The 18,849-nt window shown below is 37.3% G+C and overlaps 1 protein-coding gene across 3 annotated transcripts; it reads left to right on the top strand.

Annotated features, from left to right (window-relative positions):
- The first annotated feature begins 6,649 nt into the window (after positions 1–6,649).
- LOC121316237 (amine sulfotransferase-like) lies at positions 6,650–18,613 on the top strand. 3 transcript variants are annotated; one of them, XM_041251177.1, is made up of 8 exons: positions 6,650–6,771; positions 9,640–9,765; positions 11,758–11,921; positions 12,301–12,518; positions 14,109–14,235; positions 14,800–14,894; positions 15,922–16,102; positions 18,206–18,613. In XM_041251177.1, the coding sequence occupies exons 3-8, from the start codon at positions 11,768–11,770 to the stop codon at positions 18,322–18,324; spliced, it is 894 nt and encodes a 297-aa protein (XP_041107111.1). In that variant the 5' UTR covers positions 6,650–6,771; positions 9,640–9,765; positions 11,758–11,767; the 3' UTR covers positions 18,325–18,613. The 3 variants fall into 3 exon arrangements, with proteins under 3 accessions (XP_041107111.1, XP_041107110.1, XP_041107109.1); XM_041251176.1 differs by lacking the exon at positions 9,640–9,765; XM_041251175.1 differs by lacking the exons at positions 6,650–6,771; positions 9,640–9,765 and adding an exon at positions 11,038–11,319.
- Positions 18,614–18,849: the final 236 nt, after the last annotated feature.

Below are 18,849 nucleotides of genomic sequence, written 5' to 3'. Positions count from 1 at the left end.
TTAAAATGTTTATTTGTATTTTTAGGCACAGGGACTGCACAGTTACTTCACATGCAGAGTAAAGTGTGTGTGTGGGCATGGGGATTGCACAAATTAGTTCACGTGCTGGAATTCAATTAGTAATTGAATTGATTAATAACACATAAACCACGTAATCCAGAGCAGATGCTTTGTGGATGCATATGAAGAGCTGTGTAACGCATGCACCCCATGGTGAGATAAACTGCAACATTTATATGACCCTGTTTCCCTTATACTGCAGGGATGGAAATAAGTCTCCCATTCCATAGCGGTTTAATCTATTCCTTGATTTACTGTGAGTTTAATAAAATATGCCTGTTACCTATACACTGGCTAATCAAGCTCGTATTAAAACCTGGAATGGGGTGAAACTGCTATGTAATAGCATCCCTGTACTGTACTGTATTGATTAGACAACTCAATGCTGCAATTTATTAAGCCATTTTGACTATTGAGCTTAGGATCTGTATTTTCTTAAGATCCCCCGCAGTTGAGATCATTAACCTAGTCCCTGTTGTCTCTGACCATTTATGTACACTAACCTTCCTCTTTTTGTGTCTGAGAGACGGTGGTGCTTAATACTAGGGCAGATGGAGCAGGAGCAAAATACTTTGCAATCACTGTCACCTCAGTTCATGGAATCCGCTCAGTGGTCAGCTGGTTCTCTATAACACTGAGGTCCCTGTGGCATCAATCAAGCTCAAGATCTGCTGTATCCAGATCGTCCCTATAAAAGAGAAACAAACATTTCTACCTATCGAAAGACATAAACTGCAATTTCTGAAAACTACAGAAATATCAAGTTTCTACTGATGAATTCTATTCAGTTCTTTCTGTCAAGCATTGATGGTCTCAGACTTTTTTTTCCTTGTCTCTATTTTCAGCTAGTTTTTTTCTCTATGCATGAAGTACAACTGCAGATTTAGTCATTTCTTCATAGGGCATTATTTGTATTTTAGATTAAGTGTTTTCCTGTCGTGTGGATCAGTGGTTCCCAACCCTGATCCTGGGGACTCCCTGTGTCTGCTGGTTTTCATTCCAATTGAGCTCTCAATTACTTAACTAGACCCTTAATTGAACTAATAACTTGCCTATTTAGACATTTTTTAATTGTTCTCAGCTCCTAAAAAGTTGCAGAGTTCAAGTTACTTATAAAATGTTATACCTAGGTTAAGCTTCTATGTTCATTGGCGGTGCTTGTTTGTGCATTTTATGAGGGTAGAGTTCATTGTACTGCCATGCCATCTCATTTCAGACAGAAAGATAAACAACGGCTTCAAAGGATTGCAAATCTATCCACATGCAAGTACTGTTGGGCTTGGGCTGGTCCCAAGATTACTCTCTAAAATAAAAGATTGCAGGACAGTTCACTGAGAAAGAAAATACACAGATAGAAAAAAGAAATTCAAAAAACAACTTGCGCCAGGTACATCTGGGACACCACAGTGTAAACTTTAACCTGCCGCCCTTTAACCCCTGGTTGTAGTGGATGTACAAAACACATCAGTAAAAAATACTAGATAGAACAAAAGTGGGTTTTCCTGCAGGGGCACTGGTTAATGACTACTCTCTGGATTACAAGCTATGAAAACACGCATGAAAGCTCCTAAGAGGTGACAAGGGTAACTTACCGAAACAACAATATTTGTTCATTATGATATGAAATACCTGTACAGAGTTGATTTTCGGACGTAATAAATAAGATAAGGAATCAACGAGCTGTGATAAGTATTCAAAGGCTTTCTTCTGGGCAGGACTGTTCATTAATATTGCTCCTCTACCAAGAAGACATTGTCTGAATGATTGTGTTTATTCCTAAGCAAAACAGTACCTGCAGAAGTACTTTGCTACTTAACATATCTACTCTTTCAAATTTAAAAAATAAAACTTTCTGGAATGGATATCATGCTTGTATGTTTAACCACTTCCCCTGTGCTCTTGTCTAACTTGATTTGGGGTATGTTATTATAAAACTGTCAGTATTAGAAATTTGCTTATGGTATCGCTGATTATATGAGCAGGGGTTAAACTGTGATTCATGCTGTTAGTTGAATTTTATACCTGCATAGCTATTTATATGGTCACAGTGGATTTTCTCAGTTAATGAGTAATGGGAGCTATTAGATACCGTCATGGACTTGGATTTGATTGGTTTTAAAGCCAATAGTCAGAACACCAAAGCTGCAGTTAGGTATTTCTTCCGTTACTTTCTAGGTAAATTCTAATAAAAAGCTTTACATTTGTCTTTAAAAAGAATTTACTGTCACAAATGAACCTAAAACTGAGCTACTGGTGCCAAGGTTTAGAACCTTGAAGAGAAAAGCAGAAGTGAGAATCTCATTTAATTAACTCAAATGTTGTCAAGTCTCTTATTTAGAGAAGCTTGATCTGAAAGTAGTCTTTAAGCTAAACACAGGTATTCTAGAATAATTCAAACAGAATATACGTGTAAATATTTTATTATAACAGAAGAACTGTAAGAGTTTGAAACTAAGAGAACATAGCGCTGACATTAATTTAAGTCAAAACAATAGTACCAGTCTGTGTTAGGCATATAGTAGGATCTGCTAAAGAGAGTGTAATTAATTTGTTAACCTTGCCTTTGCTTGAAACAAAACAAAATTGAAGCTAGACTTACTGGTCAGCAGTTTTACATCAAAGGTTTCTATGATGGCTGATCTTTTTAAGAAACACCTTTTGGTACATGAAAGGGAGTATATGGTGAACTACCTATGGCTTCATTAAATCATAGAAATTAACGAAGACCTGGTAATAAACAGTGAGGGGGGAGCAATATCATAGGACCATATTTAGATTTAATAAGAAAGCCATACATCTGGCTTTCTTATTAAAAAACGTTTACAGTTAATGATGAATTACTTTGGCCGAAAAGAGGGCGATCTGAAACTTGTCTGAACAGGATTTTTTGAAAAACAGAGAGGGGTCACATTCAGTTTAAAGCATTGAATAGGTCAAATGGGACTGTTACATTTTGACTATGTTCTTCATAGACTGAATTTAACCAAGAATAATTGGATATATAATTGCAGGCTTCAAGTTTTCTACGAGCCTTCTACCAGCCTCTATCCAATATGTTTTAGTTAATTGTTAAACCACATCTATACATGTAATAAAGCCAACCTGAAAGGGAAACATATTTTTAACCCAGGATTGGAATAATTAAACCAAAGTAGGTGTTTGTCACAAAGACGGCTGGGGATGTCAGACCAGAAGAAACACACAGTACAGGGAGACAAAATGATAAATAGATGCACTGCTGCACAGTTTACAAAATAAATTTTGGACAAAAACAGGACAAATGGACTAACACTAAACAAAACACGGTGAGCAGATATTGTACTTCTATTCCTATGATCACAATTATTACCTCCGTCTCCTATCCCGTTCTCCACTCACCGAACACCCAACCGCGAGTGGGTGAAAACATGCTGCTTTTATGCAGCTGTACCAAGACTCGACTGCTAATCAATCATTCAATTGGAGTCTTGGTACAACTGCAAGTGATCTGATTACAATTAATTAGAACTCACAATTTGCCTAATAAATGACATTATTATAATTATCATTAAATCTCTACACAAACTTTTTATAATCACTTCAAGAATAAAATTAAATAAAGCTCATGTAATATGTGTATCATATATCTTCATTGATGTATTTAACTTAGATGTCAATTACAGTACTTAACAATAGTTTAACCACATGTCCTCCTCTCTCAGGTGCTACCATTCTTTCCAAGCCAAGGCATTTTAAAACTAGAACTGGAGCCATGTTTCATCGTTTGGTAGTGTCTGGCAATTGCATAATCCAAATTATTGTTACGAACGGCTGCTATTCAAATTTGTAAGTTTCGTTTTGTTTGTCCAATATATGCTAAGCCACATGGGCATTTCAACATGCATATAACATGAGTGGTATTGCAATTAATACAACTTTGAACTGTACCTTTATGTGGATGGTTAAAATACTTAGTATTTTGAGTATTGGAACAATGTACGCATGGCACGCTAAATACTTCTATTTTCAGAAAAGCAACTGATAGAAATACGAATCTCCTTGCGGAAAGTGATCATCCAAAACATATTTCTAATATATCTTATGGGCAAATTTTAATGGGCAACGCTTAAAACATATTTGCTGTGAAACATCAGAGTATGAAACATGCAGAACCGTTTGATCTAGAGGGCACAACAGTACAATATTAAAAAAGGTTTATAACAGAGTGGAAACATTAAGACAAATAGACTTAAGAACTTAGTAACAATGATTAACCAAATGAAGAAAAAATGACGTTCATTATGAAACAATTATTTCTCCAATGAGATAAAAAAAAATACTATATTGAAACACTGGAGAATATTAGAATGTTCCTCAGCTTGTTTCACTATCTGCTACCCTACTGAGATTCTGCTTCAGAAGATGTAGAAATTTAAGAGACTCACTAGTATCTTCCAAGTACAAATCATCACCTAGTGGCAATTGGCTAACGAAAAAAATATATGGAAAGCACCAGTCTGGTAAATACATACATTGTTCGATATGAAATACAAAGTATTTTAACAATCCACATACACATAAAAAATGTACAACTCAAGGTTGTATTAACTGCAATACCATGTTATATGCATGCTGAAATGCCCATGTGGCTTAGCATATTGTAATGACCTCAAGAGGTGGCAGGAGTCTTGGAGAACTTCCGTGATGGACAGGTGGAGAGGATGCTGATTAGGTGGAGGGCAAAGGTTGCCAAGAGGTCTCCTCCAACTGGATCTGAGAAGTGAGAGGGGGCGGGCCAGGATAGAAGAGCTGCGCTCAGTTGAGGTTTTGGATACCAAGGCTGTGTTCCAATCCAAAACCTCGCCCCCTACGCCCTTTAAAGTGATCACTTCTGGAAGTGGTCACTTTGAAGGGAAGTAGGGCGTAAAAGAGATTCAATGGGAACACACTTCAGCGTCATCACTTACGGCCAAGGAAAGGAATTGTCATTAGTCAGCGCTTGAAATGTGTAGTTTACAGTCTGTCCGAAGTGCAATGTTGGGCTGTGTTCCAATCCAAGAAAATGCGCCCTACGAAGTGCACTTCGAAGGGTGGAAGTGGATGGCGGCCATCTTAAGGGGTGTTACCATCTGTAGTGAACATAAAACTGCTCCCTCCGAAGGGCCCTTCAAGTGGGCGTTTCCAAAGTGTAGAAGCATTGTACACTTCTGCGGAAGAGATTCTCTCTTCATAACCCAGCAAGCATTGCGTCAGTCCCATTAAGCTTTGTGTTTTAAAGACACAGTGTGAAAATGGAACCGGAGATGGACAAGATAGCGTTTGTGTACAAATGTAATTAGCAATTATTAATACTTATTAATGTATTGTTAATTTATTTGGCTGACGTTTCTACCCAAACATATAACATAACAATATTATAATGCTTCTTGTAATAAAATTAATGTTCGAGACAACTTTTTTGCATTATTGCGTTGGCCTAGCTTGCTGGTGTCAATAAAAAAACGAATAGTAAGCTACGTTATTCAGTACAGATGAGACCTTGAGGGATCGCTGCAACAAGCTAGTTGGCTATTTGTACTGCTAGATAGCTGATTTATTCCAATGAAACACTATGTTTTTCTTCTCGCTCCTCATCAAAAAAGAGCAGCAGAACTGGCACTTCATTGTTAAGCCATGCGTAACTCTGCAGGCTGCAAGATCTCTGAAAAGTGAATTGGACAAGGGGTTTTAATTTAAAATATACATTTTAAAATATTTATATTCACTTAAGTATTTGATTTTTAAATGTATATTTACATATTTGTTGTACTGGTTAGTATTACGTTGTGTACATAATTATACAGCTGTTATTGCAGGAGACAACTTGTATGGTACAGAATTGCTGCCTTCTTGGCTGAGTCTCCCTTAAGAAAATAATAATTGGAATTACCTTTTTAACTCCATATGCGGGTAATTCCGCCTGGTTTCACTGTATTATGTATATCTCTAAGGTGTAACAAAATTAACTTTAGAATGGTATAAGAGACAGTGCTGTACATAACATTCAATTACCATGTGACCGTACTCATTTTTATGATTATTACAATGTTTACAGTGAAGATCTATATGACAGACCTGCTCTTTTCTCACTTGGTAGATCGATACAATATTTTATATAATTCTATACAATATTTTAAATTAATCTTGCACATTACTTTCATGTCAGTCGGTGGGTCAAACAGCAATTCAAATGGTAACGTTAATTATAACAGCAAACTATATCTGAATTCTTCCCGGTCTTTCACAGTCTTGTAAATATTTTATATTTACGAATCTTGCACAATTCTAAATATTAATAATAACCTGCGGGGTATATCGGTAGTTCGATACAGCCGCTGCCTCTATACAACAGCAACATATCTCTGAATTCTTCCCAGTCTTTCCCCCAGTCTTTTGTCAAATAATCAGATTAATCAAATGCTCCGTTAAACATTTTAGACCCGCCTATGCAAAGGACGAGTAACCAATCAGAAGCAAAGCATACGCTCTGCCCCCGGAACAGGTTTGGTTTCCAAAAAATCACCTGAGCAAGGTGCTCAAGAATGACGCGAGGGGGCGAGAGACACAGATAAGAGTGAGTAGATCAGACAAGAGCGAGAGAACCACCCACCTTTACCACTGTCATCCGTGAGACGGGCTCCGACTACAGCTGTATCTCTGGATCTTAGTCCATATCTGTAATTGACATCTAAGGTAAATATATCAATGAAGATATATGAAGCATATTACATGTGAGCTTTGTTTAATTTTATTCTTGTTGAAGTGATTATAAAAAAGTTTGTGTATGAGAGTTAATGATAATTATAATAATGTCATTTATTAGGCAAATTGTGAGTTCTAATTAATTGTAATCAGATCAAAAGTGAATTCAATTTTTTTTTAAATATGGGTATGTATGAGATGTATCTATGTACCATGGTCTGTAAGTTACCATAAATAGGGATGTCTTAATTTCATCAATATACAATTAGAATGTCTGAATATTCATTTGCTTCACTTGTAAGCTTAACAGTTACTGTTTGAGACACTTGAGGGCTTGAATTTAATTTTTGTGTGCTGGGGGGAATGGCAAAAAAAGGCACTTTTGCATATATATATAAAAAAAAAACGATATATATTTTACTGTATTGCTTTTGCCATTGCCTGACATGAAGTTTTTGCTGCAGCAGAAGAAAAATGTGCTTTTCTTTTTAACCAGCGCTCTATTTCTTTTTTGTAACATTTTACACTCAGCCCTATTTCTGCCTGTTTTTCACTGTTTTCATTTATGTATGTTTAACTACTGGATAGTTTGTGCTGCATGCATGTAACATATCATATGTCCTTCCATACTATGTAAGTTGCAACAGGATCAGACATACTATCTGGTAGAGATGAGAATATATGAATATATTTAAAAAAAAAAAAATCACGTTTGGTCACCGCTATACATCTCTATTGTAATCATAGATTGTTTGAAAAGCCTGAAGGAATGATTATTGTTTGAAAATTTTGATTTATGAATTTGAAACTTTCCCAATAAAGTAATACAGTTAACAAAACTGGATAGCTTACTGACATTTTCTTCATAACCAAAGATAACATTATTTATGTCAAATAAAACAAAATGAGAGGTTTTACTTAAAATAAACAATGAAACATCAGTCCAGAAAAGTCCAGTGTAATCACAGGTTACAAATAAATCACATATATCCTCCTTTGTTTGACCACAGAATGTACATACACTGGAAACTAAGGGATTCAGTTTAAAGATATATTTATTACAGGGATAATACCTATGGAGTATATTAAAATTAATGTATTTTATCTTATTATTAATAGCAAATCTATAAGGTATTAGCTAGGAAAAGGACTGTAGCTCCGCACACACACACTGAAAATGTCTTTGGAAAGTGCCAAGTCTGTACTTTTAAACAAGCCATGTAGGTGTCTCTTACAGTGCCTGAGTAATATGTGTGTTACCTTTGGTGCGCTGGCGGCCCAAAATAAATGGGGCAGAGTTTTAAGAGTTAAAGCGAAAGTCACCGCTTGCAAAAGAACACCTAAATATACTTAATATTGTATTTTTTTTTTTTCAAAACTGTTTACTTATACTGCACTGTACTGAGTTTCTATAATGCTTAAAGATAGCGGCCGAGAATCACGTATGAGAGAATAAAAGTCTCGCGGCACGTAAAATATCCAGCACTACTTTTTTTATTTATTTTAACCAGACTAAGAACATAAGAACATAAGAAAGTTTACAAACGAGAGGAGGCCATTCATCAAATCTTGCTTGTTTGGTTGTTAGTAGCTTATTGATCCCAGAATCTCATCAAGCAGCTTCTTGAAGGATCCCAGGGTGTCAGCTTCAACAACATTACTGGGGAGTTGGTTCCAGACCCTCACAATTCTCTGTGTAAAAAAATGCCTCCTATTTTCTCTTCTGAATTCTGGTTGCTCTTCTTTGCACTCTTTCTAGAGCAGCAATATCCTTTTTGTAGCAAGGTGACCAGAACTAAACACAGTATTCTAGATGAGGTCTTACTAATGCATTATAAAGTTTTAACATTACTTCCCTTGATTTAAATTCAACACTTTTCACAGTATATCTGAGCATCTTGTTGGCCTTTTTATAGCTTCCCCACATTGTCTAGATGAAGACATTTCTGAGTCAACATAAACTCCTAGGTGTTTTTCATAGATTCCTCCTTCAATTTCAGTATCTCCCTGTGGCAAAGTGGTGAGTGAATACAAGTGAGTGCAGTGCAGAGCAGAATAATCACACAGACAATTGCTTTCAAGTGCAAGGGTGTTTTATTTAATGAATGATAATGTCCAGAGCCTAAAGGCAAACGCCAGTAAATATTAAACGTTGGAGTGATACAGCGGCGTGTATCACTCGTAATTGTAATCCCCGGCTTTGACCCATAACCAAAAGTCCAGTTTTTACACCAACACTAAACACAAAAGACAAGACAGTGAAGTGATATTACATGCTAGTGGTGCAATTTACCGTTCTCCGTGAAATGCTGGGGTGAAAGTGATGTCCTGGTTGATGCTGGTCTAGTGTCTATCTGTAGTGTCTATCTAACAAACACAAAACAAACATGGTTTTTAGTATACATGATATTTCCTTCAAGGTCAAATCCAGCCATTTGCAAAGGAACAGATTATTACGCCACTGTTTTACTTTACTACGGCACTTGGTTAATGAGCGCATCCACTTCACCAATCCGCAGATGCCACGCCGTTTCCCATCCGGGTCATTGAGTTCGGGTACCGTAGCTCCGTCCCTTTTCTAGCCGGCCGACTTCCACCCATGGAAATAATAAAGTGTCATGCCTTTTTGTCCAGGGTACTCTGTTCCCTTTATCTAGTGCCCTCACAGATCGTGAGGGAGATCTAACACCAAGCGTCATTTGATCTCTGTCACACTCCAATATGATATTTATTATGCACATTTTTATTACCTACGTGTAGTACCTTACACTTTCTTCTATTAAATGTCATTTGCCATGTGCCTGCCCAGTTCTGAATGTTGTCTAGATCATTATGAATGACCTTTGCTGCCCATTCCAGCCAATCCAGAACAGACACCTCATCAGGCTGGAATTTCCCCAAATGGAAATCCCCCAGCCCAGGGGCCTCAGTCTGGGGATTGGAACATTCTAGAAGGGAGGGGGCGGGGCCCCAGCCTGACCGCAGGTAACCTCGCTGGAAGGGGAAATACAGTCTGGGTTCTCCCATTTACTCCAGCACGCCGACCACGGGCCTGATACGCAGGGCGCATCCTTCCAGGTTGGTCTGCACTCTGGCCCCGCACATCTCCCCACCCACCTCGGGACCCCACTGTTGCAGTACTGTACAGTGACTGTATCTCTATTTGTCACCTTTTTAAAAAAAATTTTGAGCAAGCTCCATGGCCGAACATGTATTTAAGAATAATTAAATTGTGCTCAGTTCTTCTAAGTGCTGTGAAAGAGCGGACTAGAAATGACTGCTCCGCTCCAGCAACTACCCCTCTCCGCTCCCCCGCTCCATATACAATTGGTTCGCTCACACACTCTGTCCCCAACGCAGCAGTCAAGGAAGAGCGCATCAATGCACACGATCTCACCTCTGCTGTGAAAATCACTCACCAACTATACCCCATCATGTGTGCCATTCTGAAAGTTCTCTTAACAATGCCTGTGTCTACTGCTTCCATTGAACAATCATTTAGCTGCCTTCAGCGTCTTAAGACATATCTGAGGAGTACAATGTGCCAAGAAAGATTAACAGGGTTCGAGGTGGGGGAGGTGAGGAGTGGTAGCACATGGTTTTGACTTTGCCTGTGTTTTTTGGTGGGCTGGTGGCGGGTATGTGTAGTGCTTAACAATAACAACAGCATATTATTATTATTATTATTATTATTATTATTATTATTATTATTATTATTATTATTATGAATGTTGCACTTCCTTAAAGTTAATAAACAAAAAGGATCAAAGAAGGAATTTGTAAAGAAACACAATTGAGATTGCAGTAAGCTGTATATATGTAAATGTATAACAATAAAACCATTTTGTTGAAAATATCAGTTCACCTATACTGCTATTGTCTAGCTGTCTTCTGACAGCTGGAGATGTACCAGGCTTCAAATCAGACCACTACTGGTACCACGAAAGAAAAAGAAAAAAATACTATGACTAAAACTGTACAATTACTACTAATGATAATATAAAGATGTTCAATAACTCTGATCTAGAACTTGTACAAGTTCAACCTTTATAGAAGTGTAGGTCTGTGCAGCAGTGGGTAAGCTGAATCTGCTGGAACAACTACTGGAAAAATAATGTTATTGATAACCCTAGGGAGTGCTAGGAATCATGTTATTGATAACCCTAGGGAGTGCTAGGAATCATGGGCCATTCTGCCCCTTTCTGAACATCATTTAATTTTTGAACTCTCTGGTGTCATGGACTGTTCCCAGCTATATAAAATTAATATTTATAAAGTGGTAGCGATTATTAACCAGGGCTTGTGTAACAATGAAATAATAACACTTTTGGTTGTAATATTCCATAGAATTTCCAGGTGGACAAATGATAGGAAAGTGGCTCCCATCCACTGCACAGCCACAGTCATGTGAATCCAGTTCAAATCCAGATATTATTTCCTCAGCATTGCTTATCCATGTAACTTTAGGTAGGGGAACAGATGCAATAGCATGGAATACCTGGGGGACACTTTCATCGTAGATCGACCAACAACAAACAGGTGTGACGGTGTCCCATGTAATGAAGTTAATTGCACCAAATTGGTACTGGCCTAACATTTCCAGAAGCTAGAAAACTATAGTATGATGACGGTATGATGACATCAAAATTCGAGAAGAAAGTTCTGTTCTGGGTGCCAAAAGTTATTGTAAACATAACCACTGTGAAGCATTGCTAGTAGTGTCTTTCAGTTTTTTGTTTTTTGTTTGCTTCTTCAAGAAAGAACAAGATCAACGTGATTGTATCTATTAGGCCTACCTGGGTGACTAATGCTTGTTATTTATTAGAAATGTGCATAGGCCTACATTAAATTGTTATACATTTACTATAGCAGTTCATTCTGGCAGAGACCCAACCCCACTTGCTCACCTCACAGAAAATAAAACAACCTTGATCCATTATAAAACCATCCATAAAGTGTGCTTATTTGATCTCACAGGGTTGACATCATGGCCGAAGATACTACCCCTGTAGATTGCAGTCTTTTCCAGTACAAAGGGTTTAACCTGATCTCCAATTTACATCACATATCATATTTGGACACTTTAGAGAACTTTGAAACTCGGGACAGCGACGTGTTTGCAGTGACTTACCCAAAATCTGGTAAGGAATTTATTTTTTATTTTATTTATTTTTTTATTCTGTTGCTGCCTTTCTTATCTTCCCCACAAATCTTTGGCCATGCAACATTTTTCGTATGTTAAGAGAAAATAAATTGTCGAAGATGTGTCAGATTTTATTACTACTGGATATGCCAGACTAAAGTTAAAATATAATATATTTGTTTTTAAATGCATGTATGTAGCCTATTTAAGTATCTATGCATGTGTATGCAGAAACTGTATCTTTAGTATATTGTGTAGGAAAGGATATACCACTCAATCACAAATTAAAAGGCACTCTATAATGTGCTGTATATATGCATTTTAAATAGAATGTCAACATGGGACTTACTAGTTAAGAGCACTTTATTCGACTACAGGAACCATATGGATGCAGCATATTCTTGGATTAATGCATTACAGCAATGATTTGGAAGGACCAGAAAGCAAATTAACAGTTTGTGTTGTTCCTTGGTTGGAAGTGCAACTGCCTATAAGAAAAGACCAAGACCCAGTAACACTGCCATCACCACGCTTGCATGTCACACACCTGCCTCAATATCTAATGCCAAAAGGTTTGAGGAAAAAGAAAGGAAAGGTATGAGGGAGTGACATTTGAAATTGATTGCTACTGTAAAATAGCAAATTCTTTAATACATATATCTTTAAGTGTTTCTAAGTAGATTAAGGGAACAATGCAATTAACATTTAGCAAGGAAAAGTTGTTTTAGGAAAATAGAAATTCATGAAATAATCACAGAAAATGTTGAGCAGTTTCTGTTTTACTCTCAATTATGTGTTTTATCAAATCAAAATAAAGAGTGCTTTACATTTGCTGTCTTTATTTCAATACATCATTGGTTCATTACTGTGCAAACTTGTACTGTATTTTAAATGGTAAAAATGCACCTCAGATACTTGCAGTTTGGCATAAAGTGGGCGGTGAAGTAGGATTATCTTCATTTGGTAAGGGGAATATGCAAAGACTATTGCGCTACTTATCTGATGGATGAGTCAGGTGAAATTGATACTTACAGGGGAGATTCATGCAGTAACATATCAGAGCTCATTGTCTACTTTCTGACAAATTCAGAGAGCAAGGTGTCATTTGTAATCATTTAAAAAGTATTTTGTAGAATGATCTACAAAAACATTATAATTACTCAGGTACTCATAAGGCAAGTGTGGAAGGGTGGTGGGCAATTCACTGACATACACAGGAGACAGAAGGTTTAATTGAAAACACCACACTGGTGCCGTTTTATTATTTAACGTTTGATTTATTTTAGCCCGCAGAGGGCACTTTTTTCCGTGGCCTGAATACCGACAATGGTAAAAGGACCACAGTAATACCAAGACCGGTACACAATCAAATGCTGGTGCATTCACAGGTGCTCTGAAATAATAAATAACAGAAAGCGAAAGACAAAGGGAAAATCAAACACAGTAATAAAACTACAAAATAAAGGTGCTGCTTACGCAGTGCCTCCACTGCCGCTAAGTCAGTCAGCTCGGGTCTCTGTCCTATGCTTTGCACTATACATTGGGGCGGCAAAGGTTCCCTTTTATTTACACAAGTCCCCCTTGTGTACATAAGACTTTATTTTAATTATAATTTTCTTTATTTAAGGCTGGCTGTATTCTTCAGCCATGCTTGCCTATTTCGTTCACTCTCGTCTACTCAGCAAGCGTCTCTGGGTAATACCTCTCTTGGCCAACTGAATGCATAGCCAAGCGCAGTACTTATGGGCTGAGCAATCCCCCAAGGCCCACCTCTCAGTTACTCAGAGAGAGGGAAAGCAAACACACCCACTTCTCCACCACTCTGTGTCACTGCCATGACTGACAGGTGGCTCTTACGAGGCTGCTGCCCTCTTCCTGTAGAACCATACATGCGCCAGATAGTCAGCACAGATCTCTCATTACAGCAAGGTTAGCATTATTGGTGATCCAATAAGGTAAAAATGCTTACTTTTAAGGCATCTGGGATCCTTCATTAAAAAATAACAAAATGCTAGTTGTATTAATGGGAACTGGTGACTTTATAGTGTGGTCTTCTTGACAAATAAATAGGTTTTGTTTTTATTTTAAACCTCATTGAAATAAAATCTATTTATCTATGTATTTTTTTTATGACAAATCATTTTTTGGAAAAAAAAACAGGTGACTAAAATGTATATTTGTGCAGGTTATATATGTGGCACGGAACCCCAAGGATATAGCGGTGTCATTTTACCATTTCCACCACTATTGTCTAAATCTGGAAACCCCAACAAGCTTTGACCATTTTCTGGAAAAGTTTCTTCATGGCCAAGGTAATGCTTTTCTGTACCCAGCACATACTGCTGAGTATTTGCAATAAGAATCACTCAGAATGATTGCAGACATCATTAAAAAATGTAAGGGGACAGTACAAAACTGCTTGTTTTAACTTTCAGGGTATAGTACTACACTGTAGGAGATCATAACAAATCAGATGGGTTATTCCTGATAGCTAATCACTTCCTATGCAATAGGTCACGTTGCCTGATTGTAGCAACACCATTAGAGTGAATCTGAGCACAGGAAGTGATATGTTATCAGAAGGGAACAGTAACCTTTAGGACTGTTTAGCATTGCCTTTGAAATATCTGCATATTCCACATTGGTATAAAATACAAGCAAAGAACAAAAGATCTTCAAAAGAAGACAGGGTGCATTGATAATATTGTGGGTGCCAATAAGAACGTAAGAAACGGATCTATATGGAGCACGTAACAAGAGAGTAAACTGTAGTACGATTGGGCTCCTTTTTGTAATAAACCATAAAACTAAATTCCTTGCTTGTGTCAAAGCTGTTAACGTTGAGAGCTCAAAATAACAAGTTTTTGTTTTTTTAGTGTTTGGTGGTTCTTGGTTTGACCACATCAAAGAGTGGTATAAGCATAAAGAGGAGTTTGACTTTCTACACCTCACTTATGAGGAAATGGTAAAGGTAAGGGAGAACAATAATAAATAACAAATCTACTGGTATGTGTCTAGAATATTTTTTTTCAATTGTGAATGCCAAAATTGTGTCATGAAAAAATGTCTAACATTAAAAATGCCCCTAGAGGAGTGTTGGGCATTTTTTTTTAAATAAAGGGTTTGTTAATTTATATTGCTTAATATATACTCAGTGTATCCTTTATGAATAAGTACTGTAGCTTCAGATTGCACTTTTTGCCCCTTTATCTTTATCTATAGATATAGATATAACTCAATGGCAGTGATTGTGGTACACGGATGAGGTCAGCCTGTATTTATTTAGAGTAAAACACAGACACGCACATGCACACGTGTACACACACACACGCGTACACACACGCACGCACACACACACACACACACACACACACACACACACACACACACACACACACACACACACACACACACACACACACACACACACACACACACAGCTCTCCTGATGCAGCTCCTCTGGCTTGTCACTCGGACTCCTGTCCGGCTTCCCTTCTCCTTCTCAGCTTACCCTCTTCCTTCCTTCCACAAGGTTCCCAAGAGGGGTAATGGCACATTATATATGTATATATTTATGACAGGCAACTAGAACTGAGGAGCAGCTCTGAACTGAAAGAGCATAGCACAGACTATAAAAACAAAAAAATAAATAAACCACAGTAATTTAGTAATTGCGATAAGAATAACTGCAGTGATCATAAATGACAAAATAAGGGGAAAAAACAACTAATGTAATTTGAAGCTGTTAGAAATGTGGAATTTGAGTAAAACACCACAATAACAAGCCAATACTTAGGCATACAAACTTATATACATTTTTAGCATTAGTAAAAAAAGAAGAAGAAGAAGAATGTGCATTTCTTTTATCACAGGCCCTAATGTTCATATACTGTAATGATGCATAAGTTGCTGCAGAAAACCAGTCTGCAACATTTATTACTGTGTAAAAATATCCATTTGTGCTGAACTGTGCATTATTCTGTTCACATCTCGTCTAGGACCTGCGAGCTGCTGTAGTCAAGATTGCCAACTTCCTGGGGAAACAAATTGATGACAGAACAATAGAGACTATAGTGGATAAATGCACGTTCAAGAACATGAGATGCAATCCCAGTGCTAACTACCAGATGGTCCCTAAAGGAATCCTTGATCATAATAAAGGAATATTTATGCGAAAGGGTAAATATAATAATGTTTTGATACCTACCAAAGTTCACATAGAGCGTCCAACTATTTTAATGCCTTTTTCCCCCCATTTAAACTGTCCAAGTATGCTCCCAATCCGCAGCAACTCCCACAACTGCTCAGGATACGCTCAGGTCACTGGTTGTCCTCCAATCCCACTGACAAGCCAATTGCATCTTTACACCCAAGCTCTTGGTAGCATGCAAACTACCAGCCCAGGGAGGAGTCAAGCACACTGGGTGCCTGTCCTCATCTACTTTTTGCTAACATTGAATTGCTTATCATACCTGTTTAATATCCTATTGTGTGTGTCCTGTATTATACCATGTTTTTTGTTCTGCTTAGATTGCAATTTGCCATGCATGCTAACCAGTGGTATAGTCCTTAATCTTAAAGTACCGGAACACCAATTGAAATATAGATTTTTCTAAAACACATTACGCAAACTCCTGTTTTATTTGTACATTGCACTTGAGGTAAAATTTAAAAAGCAATGCATGTGTCTTGCATGCGACTTTTAGGCTACTTACCCAGTGCTGCCAGATTGGTGTTTTAGTTATTGTTTGGCTATTTTTATCATGCAGGTTTTTTTTTTTTTTTTTTTTAATTTTCGTCACCAGTGCAGAACTTCAGTTACTATGATGCCCTGTAGTATATCGTGCCCTCCTCCCATCTTTTTTTCTAGAGCTCTGCATCAACGCTCAGTTATTTTGTTTTATTCATCACCAATTTAAGAACTGGTTCAGTACAATTCTGGAAAATGTAATTGTGGTTTACATTCTAAATATGTATTATTTCCGCTGGAAAACAAACAAAAACAGTGGTTCTGATAATACAAGTTGAGAGAGAGAGAGAGAGAGAGAGAGAGAGAGAGAGAGAGAGAGAGAGAGAGAGAGAGAGAGAGAGAAAACACGAAGCAGATAAATAGTTTTATGACATTACCTATCAGTGTTTTATTTATTGATTTATTGATTGATTTTATAATAAATGTGTAGCATTTAAAGCAGCTTTAAATCAGTACTGTAGTTTACAAAATAAATCCCTCGTGTTTCATTGCATCACAAGGACGACTCACTGAATAAGACGATTTTGAGGAAGAATTGATTGCGAACATTTAAAATAGGCGCCAGATACTCTGATTCGGAATGCACATCAAAAAAATAGTATGTAGGGAATCGGACACTGATTTTTTGTTTTTGTTCCTAGTTCCCATGGAAAGACTGACTTGATTTCCGACAGAAAATATGTTGCTTTATTGAGGGATTTTCTAATTTTTCTCCAGACATTCTGCTCGAGCCAAAAAAACAAAAATGACCCTATACATTTCGGTTGAAAACCGGCAGCGACGTAGGATTATAGAGATCTGTGCCAGACAGTTTGTGCTCCCAAGGCTGTCTGGATTGGAAGCAGTGGACGCTTTCAAGTGAAATGCAGATTTCCATGTGAAAATGGATGTGGATTTCCTGTGTTTGAAGTCATGGTCACGAGTAAATGATATTTACTCTATGCCTCTCTGTGGCCGTTATTTTCGACAACAAACCTGATCCTGTCGAGCTATTTGATATACAAATCGGTATATGTTCTTAAGTTAATTCTTAAGTCAAGGTTTTGCCTATAGAAAAAAAGTACTGGAAGGGTGTTCCAGCGCGTTCCGGCTCGATTACACCACTGATGCTAACCTTTCCTGCAAAAAAATGCTTCCTCAAGCTGACTGCAGGGAAACCTGAGGCATTAGTGCACAGCGCAATGGCAATATGGGTCTCTACATGACTTCCTCACAATCAGCCTTGAGATCTCTTTTTAGAATAAAGTTTTGTTGGAGCAGTTAGGAATCATGGTAACTAATGATCTAAGCAGAAACACTGGAGAGCAAGAGTAACATACATCCGGTCAAGTTTGTAAATTGAAAATAAAGCTTTACGATAAAAAATAAATAAATAATAAAGAAATAAAATCAATGTCCATGACATATATCAACTGTGTGTATAGAATAGTATAGAATATAATGTTAGTAACAACAGTAACATTATTAGACTTTATCTTACTATATAAGTTTTTGTCTATAATTAAACTGACAAGTTCTTCATTTTGTTTTAGGTAAAGTTGGAGACTGGAAGACTCATTTCACTGTGGCACAGAATGAGAGATTTGATGAAGTCTACCAGGAGAAAATGAAAGACGTTCCTCTAGATTTTATTTGGGATATCAATGATTAAAAGTGTTCTTCTTTATGTATAATGCATAAAGATAATCTATTTAGAAATACAAAATCTAAAGGTGCTGAATACATTGTCTGAAGGTGGATTTTAAATGGTTTAGATGTACCAACATTATTGCAACCTGTTTAAGAATATTTAGTTGTGTACGTGTGTGTGGGGGGGGGGGGGGGGGGGGGTCGTCCTGGAAAATAGGAATGACTTTTTCTGGGAAGACTTTTACTGGTGTGCTCAGTACTGCAGGGATCAAAATCTACCTGCCGATTTCAATAAACGTAACCAGTAACCACACCGTGGTTGGCTATTTCTTATAATTCATATACATAGTCAGTGTGCAGAAGTACTGATGTACTTACATGTTCTCTTGTGAAAGGGTGCCCTCTACTGCCACTATTTGGAACTGCTAGTGTTTAAGGCACTGGGTAATTTGCAGTCTGGCACCATTGAAATCTCTGGCTGCAATAACCTGTAAACCCATTTGTGAGGTTTGTGTTTTGACATAAAACATTTCTACCAAATTACATG

The sequence above is a fragment of the Polyodon spathula genome, chromosome 5 (assembly GCF_017654505.1).
Source record: "Polyodon spathula isolate WHYD16114869_AA chromosome 5, ASM1765450v1, whole genome shotgun sequence".
Taxonomy (NCBI): Eukaryota; Metazoa; Chordata; class Actinopteri; order Acipenseriformes; family Polyodontidae; genus Polyodon; species Polyodon spathula.
This window is presented reverse-complemented; position numbering and strand designations above follow the sequence as displayed.

Excerpts from the sequence above, each read along its gene's own strand:
- LOC121316237 (XM_041251175.1), top strand. The coding sequence starts at position 11,270 with ATGGAATACCTGGGGGACACTTTCATCGTAGATCGACCAACAACAAAC. Across the intron at positions 11,320-11,757 it reads GATCGACCAACAACAAACAG|GGTTGACATCATGGCCGAAG; the intron begins GTGTGACGGTGT and ends TTGATCTCACAG. Across the intron at positions 14,236-14,799 it reads AAAGTTTCTTCATGGCCAAG|TGTTTGGTGGTTCTTGGTTT; the intron begins GTAATGCTTTTC and ends TTGTTTTTTTAG.